Source organism: Phoxinus phoxinus (assembly GCF_949152265.1).
Source record: "Phoxinus phoxinus genome assembly, chromosome: 23".
NCBI classification, from domain to species: Eukaryota; Metazoa; Chordata; class Actinopteri; order Cypriniformes; family Leuciscidae; genus Phoxinus; species Phoxinus phoxinus.
Window position 1 is genome coordinate 28,870,227 of NC_136898.1, and position 17,283 is coordinate 28,887,509.

A 17,283-nucleotide genomic window follows, 5' to 3' on the forward strand; every position below is an offset into this window, starting at 1 on the left:
TGTTTTTTGTAGAGGTCACTGAGCATTGGTGGTTCAGTGGTAGAATTCTCGCCTGCCACGCGGGAGACCCGGGTCCGTTTCCCGGCCAATGCAGAAAGTTAATTCAGGTGTGTCAGAGATCTGGTTCTTTGAAGCTTTTTTATGTAACTTCTGCTAACTCAAGATCTATAAGTGTTCCTCATCTGCCATCTCTTACTCAACCATGATGCATAACGTCACTCCCTGTTCGTACCGATCACACAAGGACGTGTCTTTTAGAGATCGCTGAGCATTGGTGGTTCAGTGGTAGAATTCTCGCCTGCCACGCGGGAGACCCGGGTCCGATTCCCGGCCAATGCAGAAAGTTAATTCAGGTGTGTCAGAGATCTGGTTCTTTGAAACTTTTTTATGTAACTTCTGCTAATGAACATTACTGACAGCGATGGCCAGCTCAAGGGTGGTTTTTTTACAGGTCACTGAGCATTGGTGGTTCAGTATTAGAATTCTCGCTTCCCACGCGGGAGACCCGGATCCGATTCCCGGCCAATGCAGAAAGTTAATTCAGGTGTGTCAGAGATCTGGTTCTTTGAAACTTTGTAATGTAACTTCTGCTAATGAACATTACTGACAGGATTGCCAGCTCAAGGGTGTTTTTTGTAGAGGTCACTGAGCATTGGTGGTTCAGTGGTAGAATTCTCGCCTGCCACGCGGGAGACCCGGGTCCGATTCCCGGCCAATGCAGAAAGTTAATTCAGGTGTGTCAGAGATCTGGTTCTTTGAAGCTTTGTTATGTAACTTCTGCTAACTCAAGATCTATAAGTGTTCCTCATCTGCCATCTCTTACTCAACCATGATGCATAACGTCACTCCCTGTTCGTACCGATCACACAAGGACGTGTCTTTTAGAGATCGCTGAGCATTGGTGGTTCAGTGGTAGAATTCTCGCCTGCCACGCGGGGGCAGGTCATGTATAGTTGGAACTCAGTGACAGCCAATAAAATTGAAGCTTTGTTGGCACTGTCCTTGGTGCTGAATTACCACTACAGCCAATCAGATTTTTTCTCATTATTATTGGTATGCTCGTCTAGACCTAGATTCGAATCCCACTCATTGCAATCCTGAGATATGTTTTTATGCAACTTTGAGCCAATATAAACACAAAAACACACCCCATAGCATATAAAGTTCAATCATTAGTCAAATGATTTTTATATTTTTTCTTTGTTTATTTGCCAAAGTAGCTACAGCATTAAATCAGGACCTTGGACAGCAAAATTGAAATGAGCAGATATAATGAAACAGATAAAAATGTTATTAAAATTTGAAAGGTGTTATTCCACAATCAGGGATTTTTTCCAAATCTACAAAAGAAAGTTAATTATAAAAAGACTATTACAAGGTTTCTTTCTTTTTACTTTTTATTGTTATGCAATTTACAGTTCCATTCAGTCTTAACTGTACAATTCCTTAGTCAACACACACACTTTTATTTACAGAAGCAAGAGAATATATTTTTTTCCCTTTCATTTTCCCTTCTCTGCCACCCATCTTTGCTTTTCCACCTCATAAAAAGCAGAGTCTTGAAATTCTTTCCAGGTCATCTCTTTGTCCATGCCCTGACCTTTGTAAATAGAAAATACTTTTGAAGGACAGTAAATATATTTCCCTGGTACCCCAGGAAAGCCTGTATGTATATGTGGACTATTTAGGCCCTGCTTCAATTCCATTTTGCAGAATCTGCACAGGCGACCAGGGTGTTGAGCATCAGACCTCTTCCGTTTCGGCAGCCCTTTCTCCTCAACCCGTTTTTTTGTGGCTTCCAGTTCCCTTTGAAAGAACTCTGTCTCCATAAAATCTTGGAATGGCATTCTTGGGTTTGTTAGTCCTTCTCCACTGTAGGTTTTAAAAACTTTTGTGGAACAATAGAAGTACCTAACAGAACCTTGCTGATAGAAGAAGTGGATGGAGGAGCCATCGTTCTCGTACCGCGATTTGGGCTGTCCACAGGCAAGACAAGTTTTTGTTTGCTTCTTCTTTTCTGTATGTTGCTGTTGATGCTGCTGTTGTTGCTGCTGTCTCACAATTATTTCCTCCACAATTTTCTCAATGGCGTTGTGAGTCAGTGGTGTGGTCAGAGAATGTGCAGGTGGGTGTACAACTACTGCTGGGATCACTGTCATCACCGGAACACTGGTAGTGTCACTACCCTCTGTCAGTGAATACCAGAGTTGCTGTCTCGCAAGAAGTTTTTCTGGACTTGTGTTCAAGGAAGAACTGGTGTTTAAGAGTTTAGCTAAGTGCTTGACATACTGTGATATGTGCAGTCTTGTGGTTGAATGGAGCATGCTGTTTGGATCAGTACAGGAGTTATGAACCATTGCAGCATACTCCTGATCCACAAGCTTAATCATGTCCTTCTTGCCATGGTGTTTCTTCAGTAAGGTGTCAATGGCCTCTTTCATTGAGGCTGTCCACCTTTTGTGATCCAACACAAACACCCTACCACCAGTCTTCACAGGTCCAGTGCGGGTGCTAGTTGGTGAGGCCATCATAGGCAGAGGTGGTGTGAATGTGGTTCCTACATCAATCAAAATAATATATAATCAGTCTTTGACCTAGACAATAAATACTAGCAGGATTTTTGGCAGGATTATCAATGAATGTTCACCTGTCTCTGAACGAGGCTCAGAAGAGGACAGCGCGGGCACAGGCTGGGCGCTGGTGGTTACTACAACAGGAAGTAAACATTTGTAATTACTTTTTAAATAAAGGCGTTTATGGAATGACTTTGTGTCTTTATCAAATGCTTACCGGTCTCTGAACGAATCTCAGCGCGACCAGCAAAAAATGAGGACAGCGCGGGCACAGGCTGGGCGCTGGTGGTTACTACAACAGGAAGTAAACATTAGTAATTACTTTATGAATAAAGGAAAAATAAAGGCGTTTATGGAATGACTTTGTGTCTTTATCAAATGCTTACCTGTCTCTGAAAGAAGCTCAGCGCGACCAGCAAAAAATGAGGACAGCGCGGGCACAGGCTGGGCGCTGGTGGTTACTACAACAACAGAAAGTAAAATATTCTGTTAATTTATAGGTAAAAAGTCTGCTAACAGTATCTTTTGAATTCCTGCATCTGTAAAAAATTACCTGACTCTAGATGAGGACTAGGAGGCACATCAAGAGCAGCAGAAGGGTATTGAGACTGGGCAGTGGGTGGATCAACCTGCTCAGCTTGATTTACAGGTTGAGTAGTCTTGGTCTTGTGCTTTTCCCAGTCCAGAACAACAGGGCGGCATCCAGGTTCAACATACTGCAGTCCAAATCTTTCTCCAGTATCTACATTAGATACCCGAAGGGCAGGATACTTCGGCATACCTAACAGCCTTTCTGAGACAGTATTCAGGTCAGCAATCAGAGAAGGATCAAAGGCTCCTGGAAGCCGAATACTTGACTGTTTCAGATCCACCAGCCGCTGAAAATTCCAGCGTGCCACTCCTGTCATCCCCTGGGCTTGAAACAGCTCTGAGGAGACACGTGTGCCAGTGACCCACTGAGCCTGGTGGAAGTGGTACCCCTCCTGCTGAGATGTTCCTCTTATGGGGATCCATATTGGAACTTTGGCCCCCTCGCCCAGGACGTGGTTAAGTTGCAGTGTTCCACCATGCCTGTAAAGGATTTGACCTGCAACCTCTGGATCACTTAAACAGCCCCTCAGAATGTGAACGCGCTGAATGCACCATGTCTTAAGCATAGAGGGTTTGTACAGGGGAACACCATTAGGATCAGCTGCCAAATGAAAATGGTGTATAACGTCCTCAACCCTCCTCAGGAGTTCTCCAGGCTGTGGGATCTTTGTTCTGCAGTGCTCTCGAATGTGCTGCTTTGTGTGGTTGGCAGGCTGAATCCCACAAAATGTGTATGCATCCTTGAGCTTCAGCAGGTCTTCCTGATCCACCAGACTGAAAGCAGCAGACAAGAACTGGGAGAAGGAGCTGTAAAGGGCATGGTGCTCTGAAACACACTCACGGAGGAAGCGCCTCATACAATGGAACAGGTCCAGCTTGACGGTGATGTGCTGATTAAAGTGAGATCTAGAGGCACAGGTGTTCTGTAAGTTTCCGGAAGTGGCTTCAGCAATAATGGCATCCGTAGTCTGCCATGCTTCCCAGTTCAGGTGATCTGTTTTGTGAGGGTCTGGCACTCTGAACGGTGCACAGCAATCTCTGAAAAAAGAACAGAAAAGTATAATGTTAATGCTGCTGTAGCAATCAGCCAATGGATATGTTCATCAGTCAGGATAATGTGATTATCTAATGTGCACATTTTCCATGTGATATGTCTTAGGCAAGGTATGGAATTATCAATCCTGTAATATTCTTATAATCATTTTCACAATGCTCCATGGCCTACCTGTCTACCCAATGGAACTGTGCATTCTCCACTTCTGCCATCCTGTACCGGTTTGCGAGCCCCCTGTACATGGGCTCCAGTGATTTTTCCGTTTCTGACTGTACCATAACCCATGATAAGATCATCCAGGTTTCATTCATGATGGCATAGGATGACATCGTGCCAGATGTAAATGTAACCTTCCTGGCCACCTTCCGGGTGTGGTCGGAACGGAAAGCCTGCCCAAAGGTTCCCTGTAGGAGCTTATTAATAGCTCCCTCTTGGCGCTGGTACTCGTACAGGAGGCAGTCAGTGAGGTAGTGTGCAGACACAGCTATTCCATTCCATCCACTGGGATCATCATACTCCCCAAAGTGAGCAGGCTGGGTCTCCTTTCTCAGGAATCCTGTGATGCTTTTCTGTCCGTACCTTCCAGCCTCAGCATCTAGGATATTCTGGCAACTGAGGAGGTAGGCCAAGTGTGCACGTTCATATTTTAGGTGCATCATTTCCATTACCTGATTGGCCATGTCTGTGGGTGATTTACCTGTACGCCGCAGTTCATCCAATAAAGATTTACAAATAGCCTTCTTATAAGTAAGAACTGCTGGCAACAAGTTTGTGAATCTTTTGGGGAGCTTTTCCAGCCACTGCGGGTTGTCTGCAAACCATTTCTTTTTGCAGACTTTGCAGCACAGACGTGACGAGAATAGGTAGTATTGACCCATGATGCCTGTAATCACACGAGGTCTACCAACTCCAGCAGATGTCACCAGTGGCTGTTTACACTCATCATTGCATGGCAGAGCATAGTTATTCCTCAGCCGAGCCATCAGGGTATCATTTTCAGGCTTCCAGACGAAATAGGGATGGCAGATCAGTGATGGTGTCCATCAGCTCTGGCTGAGGAGGTAAACGCCACAATGACACAGTCTTCATGGGGTTGCTCACAGGAACCGAGCCAGGCCATAGACCCATGGATTCCAGCTCTGTCTTCATCCAGATCCTCTGCTGATGGGAACACTTCCACTGGCGGACCTCGTGGTCATAGCTAAGTGGTGGAGGAGGATTTCTGGGATGGGCTGATTAAAATGAAGACAGAAGAATAGCTACAGACTTACTTCTATCAATCAGGCAGATGTTTGAAGAATCATCTAGATGCTTACTTTGTGTTGTCTTTTGTAAAGGAGCTGGATTGGGCTTCGACAAAGCATCAGGAGCAGAGGATAATGGCTCTACAAATACATAGACAAATAATATAATAATAAAGGTCTTTCTTTTAAATTAAGATAATTGAAAAGTAGCAATCAAAAACTCAGAACAACCATATTCATAATGCAGACATTTGTTAAGCTACATTAAAAAAAATTTATTTTGCAGCAGCAGAGTAAAGCAATCATCTTACTGTGTGATGCTTCAGCTATGTGGGAAGTAGTCTCTGAAGAGGAAAGATATTAACCCAGTATTAGTTTTAACTCAGCAACATTGAAAATTCTACATTTGTCAAATCTATATGCAGTACACCCTTACCATCTATAACACATTCCTCAAATGCAAGTGCCCTGCACACTCGAGAGCCGGTGTCTCCTGAAACGGAGTAACATTTATCTATTAACAATCATTTATAAAAGTGGTGAGGTATTATAAATATTAAACAGGATTTTAAATACTAAACAGTTACAATGTGACTTTAGAATAAAAAAAAATTACCACAAAACCTAACATAAAACACAAATGTATTTGAAACCGTTCTCTCACCTTGTGTCGAACCCGATGGATCTTTCTTCACAAGAAACATCAACTCTTCAGGAATGGGCACAGGTATTGTGGGGCACAAGGGTGGTGCTAAAAAAAAGAAAATATAAAAAACAAAGAACAATAAAAAGATCAATACCATATAGTATATGAGACAAACGCTTGAATTGATGGGCAGAATTACAATGCATTTACCATGAACTGTCACTCGCGGTTTCTTTTCAGCAGGTGGTATGGAGAGGGAAGCAGAAGGTCCTGTATGATAAATATATATATGTAATTAGGCATATTAGGTTTAAAGAAAAAAAAAACACCCTAATCTTACTTAACATGCTTGTCTTTGTGGTATAAAATAAAATTACATATACCCAGGAGGGATGTGAACAAAACATGCAAGAACATGCATTTCATCATATGTTATAAGTTGACAAAAGCGAGTACTTACCCTGATTGTGGCAGGTATCAATTCATAAAGGGGAAATTAATTCATAGTCCCCGGAGACATTTAGTATAATGCCAACAGCATACGCATTGTTAATGGAACAAAGCCAGAACATGGCCAGAACACTGAGAACACAAGGATTTATGTTCATTCCTGGAGATCATTTCATCTCACAATTCAACAGAACTGTGCTCCAGTGCTGAACCCAATGCGCAAAAACCTTTTTCATTCTCCATACCCCGCCCCAGTTCAGCTGCTGAGGAGGATGATGGTGGTGCTGCTGGTGACACACAAAACATTAAATACATTTGTAAAACATTTGAGAGAAAACAGAACACAATCAATTTATAACAGAAGGAAATTATACTTACACAGCACCTGTAGCTTGGAGGGGGTGATGCTCAGCATTGCACTCTCCAACTCAACATCTTCATCCATCTCTGTGTTGGAGACAAGAATCAACGGGTTGTTAAAAAAAAAACATTTTCACAGAATGGATTTCTTAAAATATAGCTCGTGTTAACTGAAGTGTAATGCATGAGTAAAATCATAAGTTATGTTATTGTCAATAATAATTGATACAATGGCAATATGTCCTGCTGAAGATCAAATGACAAAAAATACACAACTGACCCATGGGCTGAGTGATGGCACTTGATGTAGGTACAGGCGGACAGGTAGACTGCTGCTGCTGTTGTTTCCGCAGGTATTGCTGCAGCTTGTGCATCCGTGTGCCTGGGATACAGGTTGCCCCCAAGACAAAGGATGCATATCCATCAGTCCTGCTGTCCCACACCTCCCGCCAGGTGCTCTTGGCACGAGAGCCAAAGCCAACCAGCTGGTCATCCTCTGAGGCTGCTCGAGTTATGGGCTTTTCCGACTCATAACATAGAAGAGATTGGATTTCGTCAAAGCTGCGGGCATAACCCATAAAGGTCAACAAGCTGGCCTTGCTGTGCCCCTCAGTCATAAACACTCCTGCAGTCTCTTCTTTCTCTGTGTGCTTTATGAGGTAGATTGTGTAGCCTACATCATTTTCCAAAAGCCACCGGAAGGATTTCCCCTTATATTTACCAAACTGTAAGATGTATTCCCCAAGCACCTCTGTCCTGTCTAAGGGATCCCCTCCTCTCTGATGGACCACAGTCAGGGCATTTTGTTTGACTATATCCTCCCTCAGAGATGCAGACTTGTCCTGCAGAGAAGGGTTGTCCTTGAGCAGCTTAGCTGCATCAGTTGGATCCTGACAGAGGTATCCTCGAGGTCCCTTGCGGAAAACAACTTTGATCCTCCCAGGAAAGAAACTGAATTTTTTTTGCATGCTGGTCTGTGACATATGAGGGGGAAAAAAACAGTATTAGATGTATATTTAAAAACATGTGCGTCTTTAATTTAAAATATATATATTTTCTGTATTGCTGCTTTAGATTTTAGCATACAGAAGCTGCTCTGGGTCAAATTTGACTTATTTAAATGAACTGTAGGGTCTCTAGAGGGGTAGGAAGGAATCGAAACAGTGAAAGAGTACTTACACATCTTTCAAGCTGCTCTCACATACACACTCCCCTCCATTCTCTCTCACCTACCAACTGTTGCATTTCTGTACCTTAATGACTCTCTTTTTTAACTACTGCCATTTGTTTACACTGCCATTATCAGATACTACCTCATTTAATCTGATATACTACCTCAATCAATGCAAGTTTGTAAATATGTTGATATTCTTGTGCTTTATCTGTATTAATTTAATGGCATGTATGTCCTATGTACTGTATACATGCAACAATGGGAAATATATGGTTATTGTTGCTGTACTATTTTTAATGTGGTAAAACATGGATAATTAAAAAGAAAACGTTCTCACAGGGGGCAAGCAAACATTTTAGCATCTCGTTTTTGACTATTTAATATATGCAATCTCATAAACATTACAAAAGTTTAAAATAATGGTCAAGCCCATTCATAATTTAGCTTGTAATCAACAGGTGATGTGTTAAATATGACAAATAGTTAATTTGGCAAGCTCTCTTTTAGGAGGAGCATTATTATGGGGAAAACTAATCTGATACAAAGATAACGCTTAATTGACGTATCCAGGACTAAACAAAACCATTACACACAGAAAAACGAAAATGAAAGGTATGTGCATTCATAATTTAGCATTCATCAGATTCATTGGAGAAAAGAAAACCAGCCAGGGTAAAGTTCGGTAACAAACAATTCCTCAAAGGGCAACACTGACGTGTTTCCATAAGGTTTTAACATTAATAGCAAAAGGTGAGATAAAATAAAGTATCTTACCTTTGCCAGATAGTTGAAATATGATGAATAAAAAGAGCGTTTGCTGCGTGGTTTCTCTCTTCGAGTCGGGATGAAAATGGCGCATTTCAAATTTCCCGGGGGTGCCAAAACACGGAAGAGCGCCAGGAGACCGTTAGTGGCCAAAATAATATTGCATCCGTAGTGGTTTAGCACTACCATTGAAAATGAATGGGAAACGGTTTAGGGCCGTTTAGCTGAACAATCCACAGCCGCCGCGCGGGACCCGGGTCCGATTCCCGGCCAATGCAGAAAGTTAATTCAGGTGTGTCAGAGATCTGGTTCTTTGAAACTTTTTTATGTAACTTCTGCTAATGAACATTACTGACAGCGATTGCCAGCTCAAGGGTGGTTTTTTTACAGGTCACTGAGCATTGGTGGTTCAGTGGTAGAATTCTCGCCTGCCACGCGGGAGACCCGGGTCCGATTCCCGGCCAATGCAGAAAGTTAATTCAGGTGTGTCAGAGATCTGGTTCTTTGAAACTTTTTTATGTAACTTCTGCTAATGAACATTACTGATAGCGATGGCCAGCTCAAGGGTGGTTTTTTTACAGGTCACTGAGCACTGGTGGTTCAGTGGTAGAATTCTCGCTTCCCACGCGGGAGACCCGGATCCGATTCCCGGCCAATGCAGAAAGTTAATTCAGGTGTGTCAGAGATCTGGTTCTTTGAAACTTTTTTATGTAACTTCTGCTAATGAACATTACTGACAGCGATTGCCAGCTCAAGGGTGATTTTTTTACAGGTCACTGAGCATTGGTGGTTCAGTATTAGAATTCTCGCTTCCCACGCGGGAGACCCGGGTCCGATTCCCGGCCAATGCAGAAAGTTAATTCAGGTGTGTCAGAGATCTGGTTCTTTGAAACTTTGTAATGTAACTTCTGCTAATGAACATTACTGACAGCGATTGCCAGCTCAAGGGTGTTTTTTGTAGAGGTCACTGAGCATTGGTGGTTCAGTGGTAGAATTCTCGCCTGCCACGCGGGAGACCCGGGTCCGATTCCCGGCCAATGCAGAAAGTTAATTCAGGTGTGTCAGAGATCTGGTTCTTTGAAGCTTTGTTATGTAACTTCTGCTAACTCAAGATCTATATGTGTTCTTCATCTGCCATCTCTTACTCAACTATGATGCATAACGTCACTCCCTGTTTTTACCGATCACACAAGGACGTGTCTTTTAGAGGTCGCTGAGCATTGGTGGTTCAGTGGTAGAATTCTCGCCTGCCACGCGGGAGACCCGGGTCCGATTCCCGGCCAATGCAGAAAGTTAATTCAGGTGTGTCAGAGATCTGGTTCTTTGAAACTTTTTTATGTAACTTCTGCTAATGAACATTATTGACAGCGATTGCCAGCTCAAGGGTGGTTTTTTTACAGGTCACTGAGCATTGGTGGTTCAGTGGTAGAATTCTCGCTTCCCACGCGGGAGACCCGGGTCCGATTCCCGGCCAATGCAGAAAGTTAATTCAGGTGTGTCAGAGATCTGGTTCTTTGAAACTTTTTTATGTAACTTCTGCTAACTCAAGATCTATAAGTGTTCCTCATCTGCCATCTCTTACTCAACCATGATGCATAACGTCACTCCCTGTTCGTACCGATCACACAAGGACGTGTCTTTTAGAGGTCACTGAGCATTGGTGGTTCAGTGGTAGAATTCTCGCCTGCCACGCGGGAGACCCGGGTCCGATTCCCGGCCAATGCAGAAAGTTAATTCAGGTGTGTCAGAGATCTGGTTCTTTGAAACTTTTTTATGTAACTTCTGCTAATGAACATTACTGATAGCGATGGCCAGCTCAAGGGTGGTTTTTTTACAGGTCACTGAGCATTGGTGGTTCAGTGGTAGAATTCTCGCTTCCCACGCGGGAGACCCGGGTCCGTTTCCCGGCCAATGCAGAAAGTTAATTCAGGTGTGTCAGAGATCTGGTTCTTTGAAGCTTTGTTATGTAACTTCTGCTAACTCAAGATCTATAAGTGTTCCTCATCTGCCATCTCTTACTCAACCATGATGCATAACGTCACTCCCTGTTCGTACCGATCACACAAGGACGTGTCTTTTAGAGATCGCTGAGCATTGGTGGTTCAGTGGTAGAATTCTCGCCTGCCACGCGGGAGACCCGGGTCCGATTCCCGGCCAATGCAGAAAGTTAATTCAGGTGTGTCAGAGATCTGGTTCTTTGAAACTTTTTTATGTAACTTCTGCTAATGAACATTACTGACAGCGATTGCCAGCTCAAGGGTGGTTTTTTTACAGGTCACTGAGCATTGGTGGTTCAGTGGTAGAATTCTCGCTTCCCACGCGGGAGACCCGGATCCGATTCCCGGCCAATGCAGAAAGTTAATTCAGGTGTGTCAGAGATCTGGTTCTTTGAAACTTTTTTATGTAACTTCTGCTAATGAACATTACTGACAGCGATTGCCAGCTCAAGGGTGATTTTTTTACAGGTCACTGAGCATTGGTGGTTCAGTGGTAGAATTCTCGCCTGCCACGCGGGAGACCCGGGTCCGATTCCCGGCCAATGCAGAAAGTTAATTCAGGTGTGTCAGAGATCTGGTTCTTTGAAACTTTTTTATGTAACTTCTGCTAATGAACATTACTGATAGCGATTGCCAGCTCAAGGGTGGTTTTTTTACAGGTCACTGAGCATTGGTGGTTCAGTGGTAGAATTCTCGCTTCCCACGCGGGAGACCCGGATCCGATTCCCGGCCAATGCAGAAAGTTAATTCAGGTGTGTCAGAGATCTGGTTCTTTGAAACTTTTTTATGTAACTTCTGCTAATGAACATTACTGACAGCGATTGCCAGCTCAAGGGTGATTTTTTTACAGGTCACTGAGCATTGGTGGTTCAGTGGTAGAATTCTCGCCTGCCACGCGGGAGACCCGGGTCCGATTCCCGGCCAATGCAGAAAGTTAATTCAGGTGTGTCAGAGATCTGGTTCTTTGAAACTTTTTTATGTAACTTCTGCTAATGAACATTACTGATAGCGATGGCCAGCTCAAGGGTGGTTTTTTTACAGGTCACTGAGCATTGGTGGTTCAGTATTAGAATTCTCGCTTCCCACGCGGGAGACCCGGGTCCGATTCCCGGCCAATGCAGAAAGTTAATTCAGGTGTGTCAGAGATCTGGTTCTTTGAAACTTTGTAATGTAACTTCTGCTAATGAACATTACTGACAGCGATTGCCAGCTCAAGGGTGTTTATTGTAGAGGTCACTGAGCATTGGTGGTTCAGTGGTAGAATTCTCGCCTGCCACGCGGGAGACCCGGGTCCGATTCCCGGCCAATGCAGAAAGTTAATTCAGGTGTGTCAGAGATCTGGTTCTTTGAAGCTTTGTTATGTAACTTCTGCTAACTCAAGATCTATATGTGTTCTTCATCTGCCATCTCTTACTCAACTATGATGCATAACGTCACTCCCTGTTTTTACCGATCACACAAGGACGTGTCTTTTAGAGGTCGCTGAGCATTGGTGGTTCAGTGGTAGAATTCTCGCCTGCCACGCGGGAGACCCGGGTCCGATTCCCGGCCAATGCAGAAAGTTAATTCAGGTGTGTCAGAGATCTGGTTCTTTGAAACTTTTTTATGTAACTTCTGCTAATGAACATTACTGACAGCGATTGCCAGCTCAAGGGTGGTTTTTTTACAGGTCACTGAGCATTGGTGGTTCAGTGGTAGAATTCTCGCTTCCCACGCGGGAGACCCGGGTCCGATTCCCGGCCAATGCAGAAAGTTAATTCAGGTGTGTCAGAGATCTGGTTCTTTGAAACTTTTTTATGTAACTTCTGCTAACTCAAGATCTATAAGTGTTCCTCATCTGCCATCTCTTACTCAACCATGATGCATAACGTCACTCCCTGTTCGTACCGATCACACAAGGACGTGTCTTTTAGAGGTCACTGAGCATTGGTGGTTCAGTGGTAGAATTCTCGCCTGCCACGCGGGAGACCCGGGTCCGATTCCCGGCCAATGCAGAAAGTTAATTCAGGTGTGTCAGAGATCTGGTTCTTTGAAACTTTTTTATGTAACTTCTGCTAATGAACATTACTGACAGCGATTGCCAGCTCAAGGGTGATTTTTTTACAGGTCACTGAGCATTGGTGGTTCAGTGGTAGAATTCTCGCTTCCCACGCGGGAGACCCGGATCCGATTCCCGGCCAATGCAGAAAGTTAATTCAGGTGTGTCAGAGATCTGGTTCTTTGAAACTTTTTTATGTAACTTCTGCTAATGAACATTACTGACAGCGATTGCCAGCTCAAGGGTGATTTTTTTACAGGTCACTGAGCATTGGTGGTTCAGTGGTAGAATTCTCGCCTGCCACGCGGGAGACCCGGGTCCGATTCCCGGCCAATGCAGAAAGTTAATTCAGGTGTGTCAGAGATCTGGTTCTTTGAAACTTTTTTATGTAACTTCTGCTAATGAACATTACTGATAGCGATGGCCAGCTCAAGGGTGGTTTTTTTACAGGTCACTGAGCATTGGTGGTTCAGTGGTAGAATTCTCGCTTCCCACGCGGGAGACCCGGGTCCGATTCCCGGCCAATGCAGAAAGTTAATTCAGGTGTGTCAGAGATCTGGTTCTTTGAAACTTTGTAATGTAACTTCTGCTAATGAACATTACTGACAGCGATTGCCAGCTCAAGGGTGTTTTTTGTAGAGGTCACTGAGCATTGGTGGTTCAGTGGTAGAATTCTCGCCTGCCACGCGGGAGACCCGGGTCCGATTCCCGGCCAATGCAGATAGTTAATTCAGGTGTGTCAGAGATCTGGTTCTTTGAAGCTTTGTTATGTAACTTCTGCTAACTCAAGATCTATAAGTGTTCCTCATCTGCCATCTCTTACTCAACCATGATGCATAACGTCACTCCCTGTTCGTACCGATCACACAAGGACGTGTCTTTTAGAGGTCGCTGAGCATTGGTGGTTCAGTGGTAGAATTCTCGCCTGCCACGCGGGAGACCCGGGTCCGATTCCCGGCCAATGCAGAAAGTTAATTCAGGTGTGCCAGAGATCTGGTTCTTTGAAGCTTTGTAATGTAACTTCTGCTAATGAACATTACTGACAGCGATTGCCAGCTCAAGGGTGTTTTTTTTACAGGTCACTGAGCATTGGTGGTTCAGTGGTAGAATTCTCGCTTCCCACGCGGGAGACCCGGGTCCGATTCCCGGCCAATGCAGAAAGTTAATTCAGGTGTGTCAGAGATCTGGTTCTTTGAAACTTTTTTATGTAACTTCTGCTAATGAACATTACTGACAGCAATGGCCAGCTCAAGGGTGGTTTTTTTACAGGTCACTGAGCATTGGTGGTTCAGTATTAGAATTCTCGCTTCCCACGCGGGAGACCCGGATCCGATTCCCGGCCAATGCAGAAAGTTAATTCAGGTGTGTCAGAGATCTGGTTCTTTGAAACTTTGTAATGTAACTTCTGCAAATGAACATTACTGACAGCGATTGCCAGCTCAAGGGTGTTTTTTGTAGAGGTCACTGAGCATTGGTGGTTCAGTGGTAGAATTCTCGCCTGCCATGCGGGAGACCCGGGTCCGATTCCCGGCCAATGCAGAAAGTTAATTCAGGTGTGTCAGAGATCTGGTTCTTTGAAACTTTTTTATGTAACTTCTGCTAATGAACATTACTGACAGCGATTGCCAGCTCAAGGGTGGTTTTTTTACAGGTCACTGAGCATTGGTGGTTCAGTGGTAGAATTCTCGCTTCCCACGCGGGAGACCCGGGTCCGATTCCCGGCCAATGCAGAAAGTTAATTCAGGTGTGTCAGAGATCTGGTTCTTTGAAACTTTTTTATGTAACTTCTGCTAACTCAAGATCTATAAGTGTTCCTCATCTGCCATCTCTTACTCAACCATGATGCATAACGTCACTCCCTGTTCGTACCGATCACAAAAGGACGTGTCTTTTAGAGGTCACTGAGCATTGGTGGTTCAGTGGTAGAATTCTCGCCTGCCACGCGGGAGACCCGGGTCCGATTCCCGGCCAATGCAGAAAGTTAATTCAGGTGTGTCAGAGATCTGGTTCTTTGAAACTTTTTTATGTAACTTCTGCTAATGAACATTACTGACAGCGATTGCCAGCTCAAGGGTGATTTTTTTACAGGTCACTGAGCATTGGTGGTTCAGTGGTAGAATTCTCGCCTGCCACGCGGGAGACCCGGGTCCGATTCCCGGCCAATGCAGAAAGTTAATTCAGGTGTGTCAGAGATCTGGTTCTTTGAAACTTTTTTATGTAACTTCTGCTAATGAACATTACTGATAGCGATGGCCAGCTCAAGGGTGGTTTTTTTACAGGTCACTGAGCATTGGTGGTTCAGTGGTAGAATTCTCGCTTCCCACGCGGGAGACCCGGATCCGATTCCCGGCCAATGCAGAAAGTTAATTCAGGTGTGTCAGAGATCTGGTTCTTTGAAACTTTTTTATGTAACTTCTGCTAATGAACATTACTGACAGCGATTGCCAGCTCAAGGGTGATTTTTTTACAGGTCACTGAGCATTGGTGGTTCAGTGGTAGAATTCTCGCCTGCCACGCGGGAGACCCGGGTCCGATTCCCGGCCAATGCAGAAAGTTAATTCAGGTGTGTCAGAGATCTGGTTCTTTGAAACTTTTTTATGTAACTTCTGCTAATGAACATTACTGACAGCAATGGCCAGCTCAAGGGTGGTTTTTTTACAGGTCACTGAGCATTGGTGGTTCAGTATTAGAATTCTCGCTTCCCACGCGGGAGACCCGGATCCGATTCCCGGCCAATGCAGAAAGTTAATTCAGGTGTGTCAGAGATCTGGTTCTTTGAAACTTTTTTATGTAACTTCTGCTAACTCAAGATCTATAAGTGTTCCTCATCTGCCATCTCTTACTCAACCATGATGCATAACGTCACTCCCTGTTCGTACCGATCACACAAGGACGTGTCTTTTAGAGGTCACTGAGCATTGGTGGTTCAGTGGTAGAATTCTCGCCTGCCACGCGGGAGACCCGGGTCCGATTCCCGGCCAATGCAGAAAGTTAATTCAGGTGTGTCAGAGATCTGGTTCTTTGAAACTTTTTTATGTAACTTCTGCTAATGAACATTACTGACAGCGATGGCCAGCTCAAGGGTGGTTTTTTTACAGGTCACTGAGCATTGGTGGTTCAGTATTAGAATTCTCGCTTCCCACGCGGGAGACCCGGATCCGATTCCCGGCCAATGCAGAAAGTTAATTCAGGTGTGTCAGAGATCTGGTTCTTTGAAACTTTGTAATGTAACTTCTGCTAATGAACATTACTGACAGCGATTGCCAGCTCAAGGGTGTTTTTTGTAGAGGTCACTGAGCATTGGTGGTTCAGTGGTAGAATTCTCGCCTGCCACGCGGGAGACCCGGGTCCGATTCCCGGCCAATGCAGAAAGTTAATTCAGGTGTGTCAGAGATCTGGTTCTTTGAAGCTTTGTTATGTAACTTCTGCTAACTCAAGATCTATATGTGTTCCTCATCTGCCATCTCTTACTCAACTATGATGCATAACGTCACTCCCTGTTTTTACCGATCACACAAGGACGTGTCTTTTAGAGGTCGCTGAGCATTGGTGGTTCAGTGGTAGAATTCTCGCCTGCCACGCGGGAGACCCGGGTCCGATTCCCGGCCAATGCAGAAAGTTAATTCAGGTGTGTCAGAGATCTGGTTCTTTGAAACTTTGTAATGTAACTTCTGCTAATGAACATTACTGACAGCGATTGCCAGCTCAAGGGTGTTTTTTGTAGAGGTCACTGAGCATTGGTGGTTCAGTGGTAGAATTCTCGCCTGCCACGCGGGAGACCCGGGTCCGATTCCCGGCCAATGCAGAAAGTTAATTCAGGTGTGTCAGAGATCTGGTTCTTTGAAGCTTTGTTATGTAACTTCTGCTAACTCAAGATCTATAAGTGTTCCTCATCTGCCATCTCTTACTCAACCATGATGCATAACGTCACTCCCTGTTCGTACCGATCACACAAGGACGTGTCTTTTAGAGATCGCTGAGCATTGGTGGTTCAGTGGTAGAATTCTCGCCTGCCACGCGGGAGACCCGGGTCCGATTCCCGGCCAATGCAGAAAGTTAATTCAGGTTTGTCAGAGATCTGGTTCTTTGAAGCTTTGTTATGTAACTTCTGCTAACTCAAGATCTATAAGTGTTCCTCATCTGCCATCTCTTACTCAACCATGATGCATAACGTCACTCCCTGTTCGTACCGATCACACAAGGACGTGTCTTTTAGAGATCGCTGAGCATTGGTGGTTCAGTGGTAGAATTCTCGCCTGCCACGCGGGAGACCCAGGTCCGATTCCCGGCCAATGCAGAAAGTTAATTCAGGTGTGTCAGAGATCTGGTTCTTTGAAGCTTTGTTATGTAACTTCTGCTAACTCAAGATCTATATGTGTTCCTCATCTGCC

General features: G+C 44.4%; 2 protein-coding genes and 1 long non-coding RNA gene across 4 annotated transcripts; all 3 read right to left on the minus strand.

Moving 5' to 3' along the window:
• Positions 1–1,122: 1,122 nt before the first annotated feature.
• On the minus strand, positions 1,123–3,844 carry LOC306991948 (uncharacterized protein). Its single transcript, XM_079600277.1, has 5 exons — positions 3,127–3,844; positions 2,960–3,034; positions 2,791–2,865; positions 2,648–2,707; positions 1,123–2,557 (listed from the first exon to the last, which is right to left on the minus strand). Exons 1-5 carry the CDS (start codon positions 3,728–3,730, stop codon positions 1,503–1,505), a joined length of 1,869 nt encoding a protein of 622 aa, XP_079456403.1. The 5' UTR covers positions 3,731–3,844; the 3' UTR covers positions 1,123–1,502.
• Positions 3,845–3,953: 109 nt separating this feature from the next.
• On the minus strand, positions 3,954–5,807 carry LOC306991980. Its single transcript, XR_013796202.1, has 3 exons — positions 5,774–5,807; positions 5,535–5,603; positions 3,954–4,202 (listed from the first exon to the last, which is right to left on the minus strand). It is a non-coding gene; the product is annotated as an uncharacterized lncRNA (long non-coding RNA).
• A 312-nt stretch (positions 5,808–6,119) lies between these two features.
• Positions 6,120–7,656, minus strand: LOC306992031 (uncharacterized protein). 2 transcript variants are annotated; one of them, XM_079600451.1, is made up of 4 exons: positions 7,199–7,656; positions 6,937–7,005; positions 6,319–6,842; positions 6,120–6,213 (listed from the first exon to the last, which is right to left on the minus strand). In XM_079600451.1, the coding sequence occupies exons 1-3, from the start codon at positions 7,533–7,535 to the stop codon at positions 6,736–6,738; spliced, it is 513 nt and encodes a 170-aa protein (XP_079456577.1). In that variant the 5' UTR covers positions 7,536–7,656; the 3' UTR covers positions 6,120–6,213; positions 6,319–6,735. The 2 variants fall into 2 exon arrangements, with proteins under 2 accessions (XP_079456577.1, XP_079456576.1); XM_079600450.1 differs by having other exon boundaries at positions 6,319–6,845.
• Between the last annotated feature and the right edge of the window lie 9,627 nt (positions 7,657–17,283).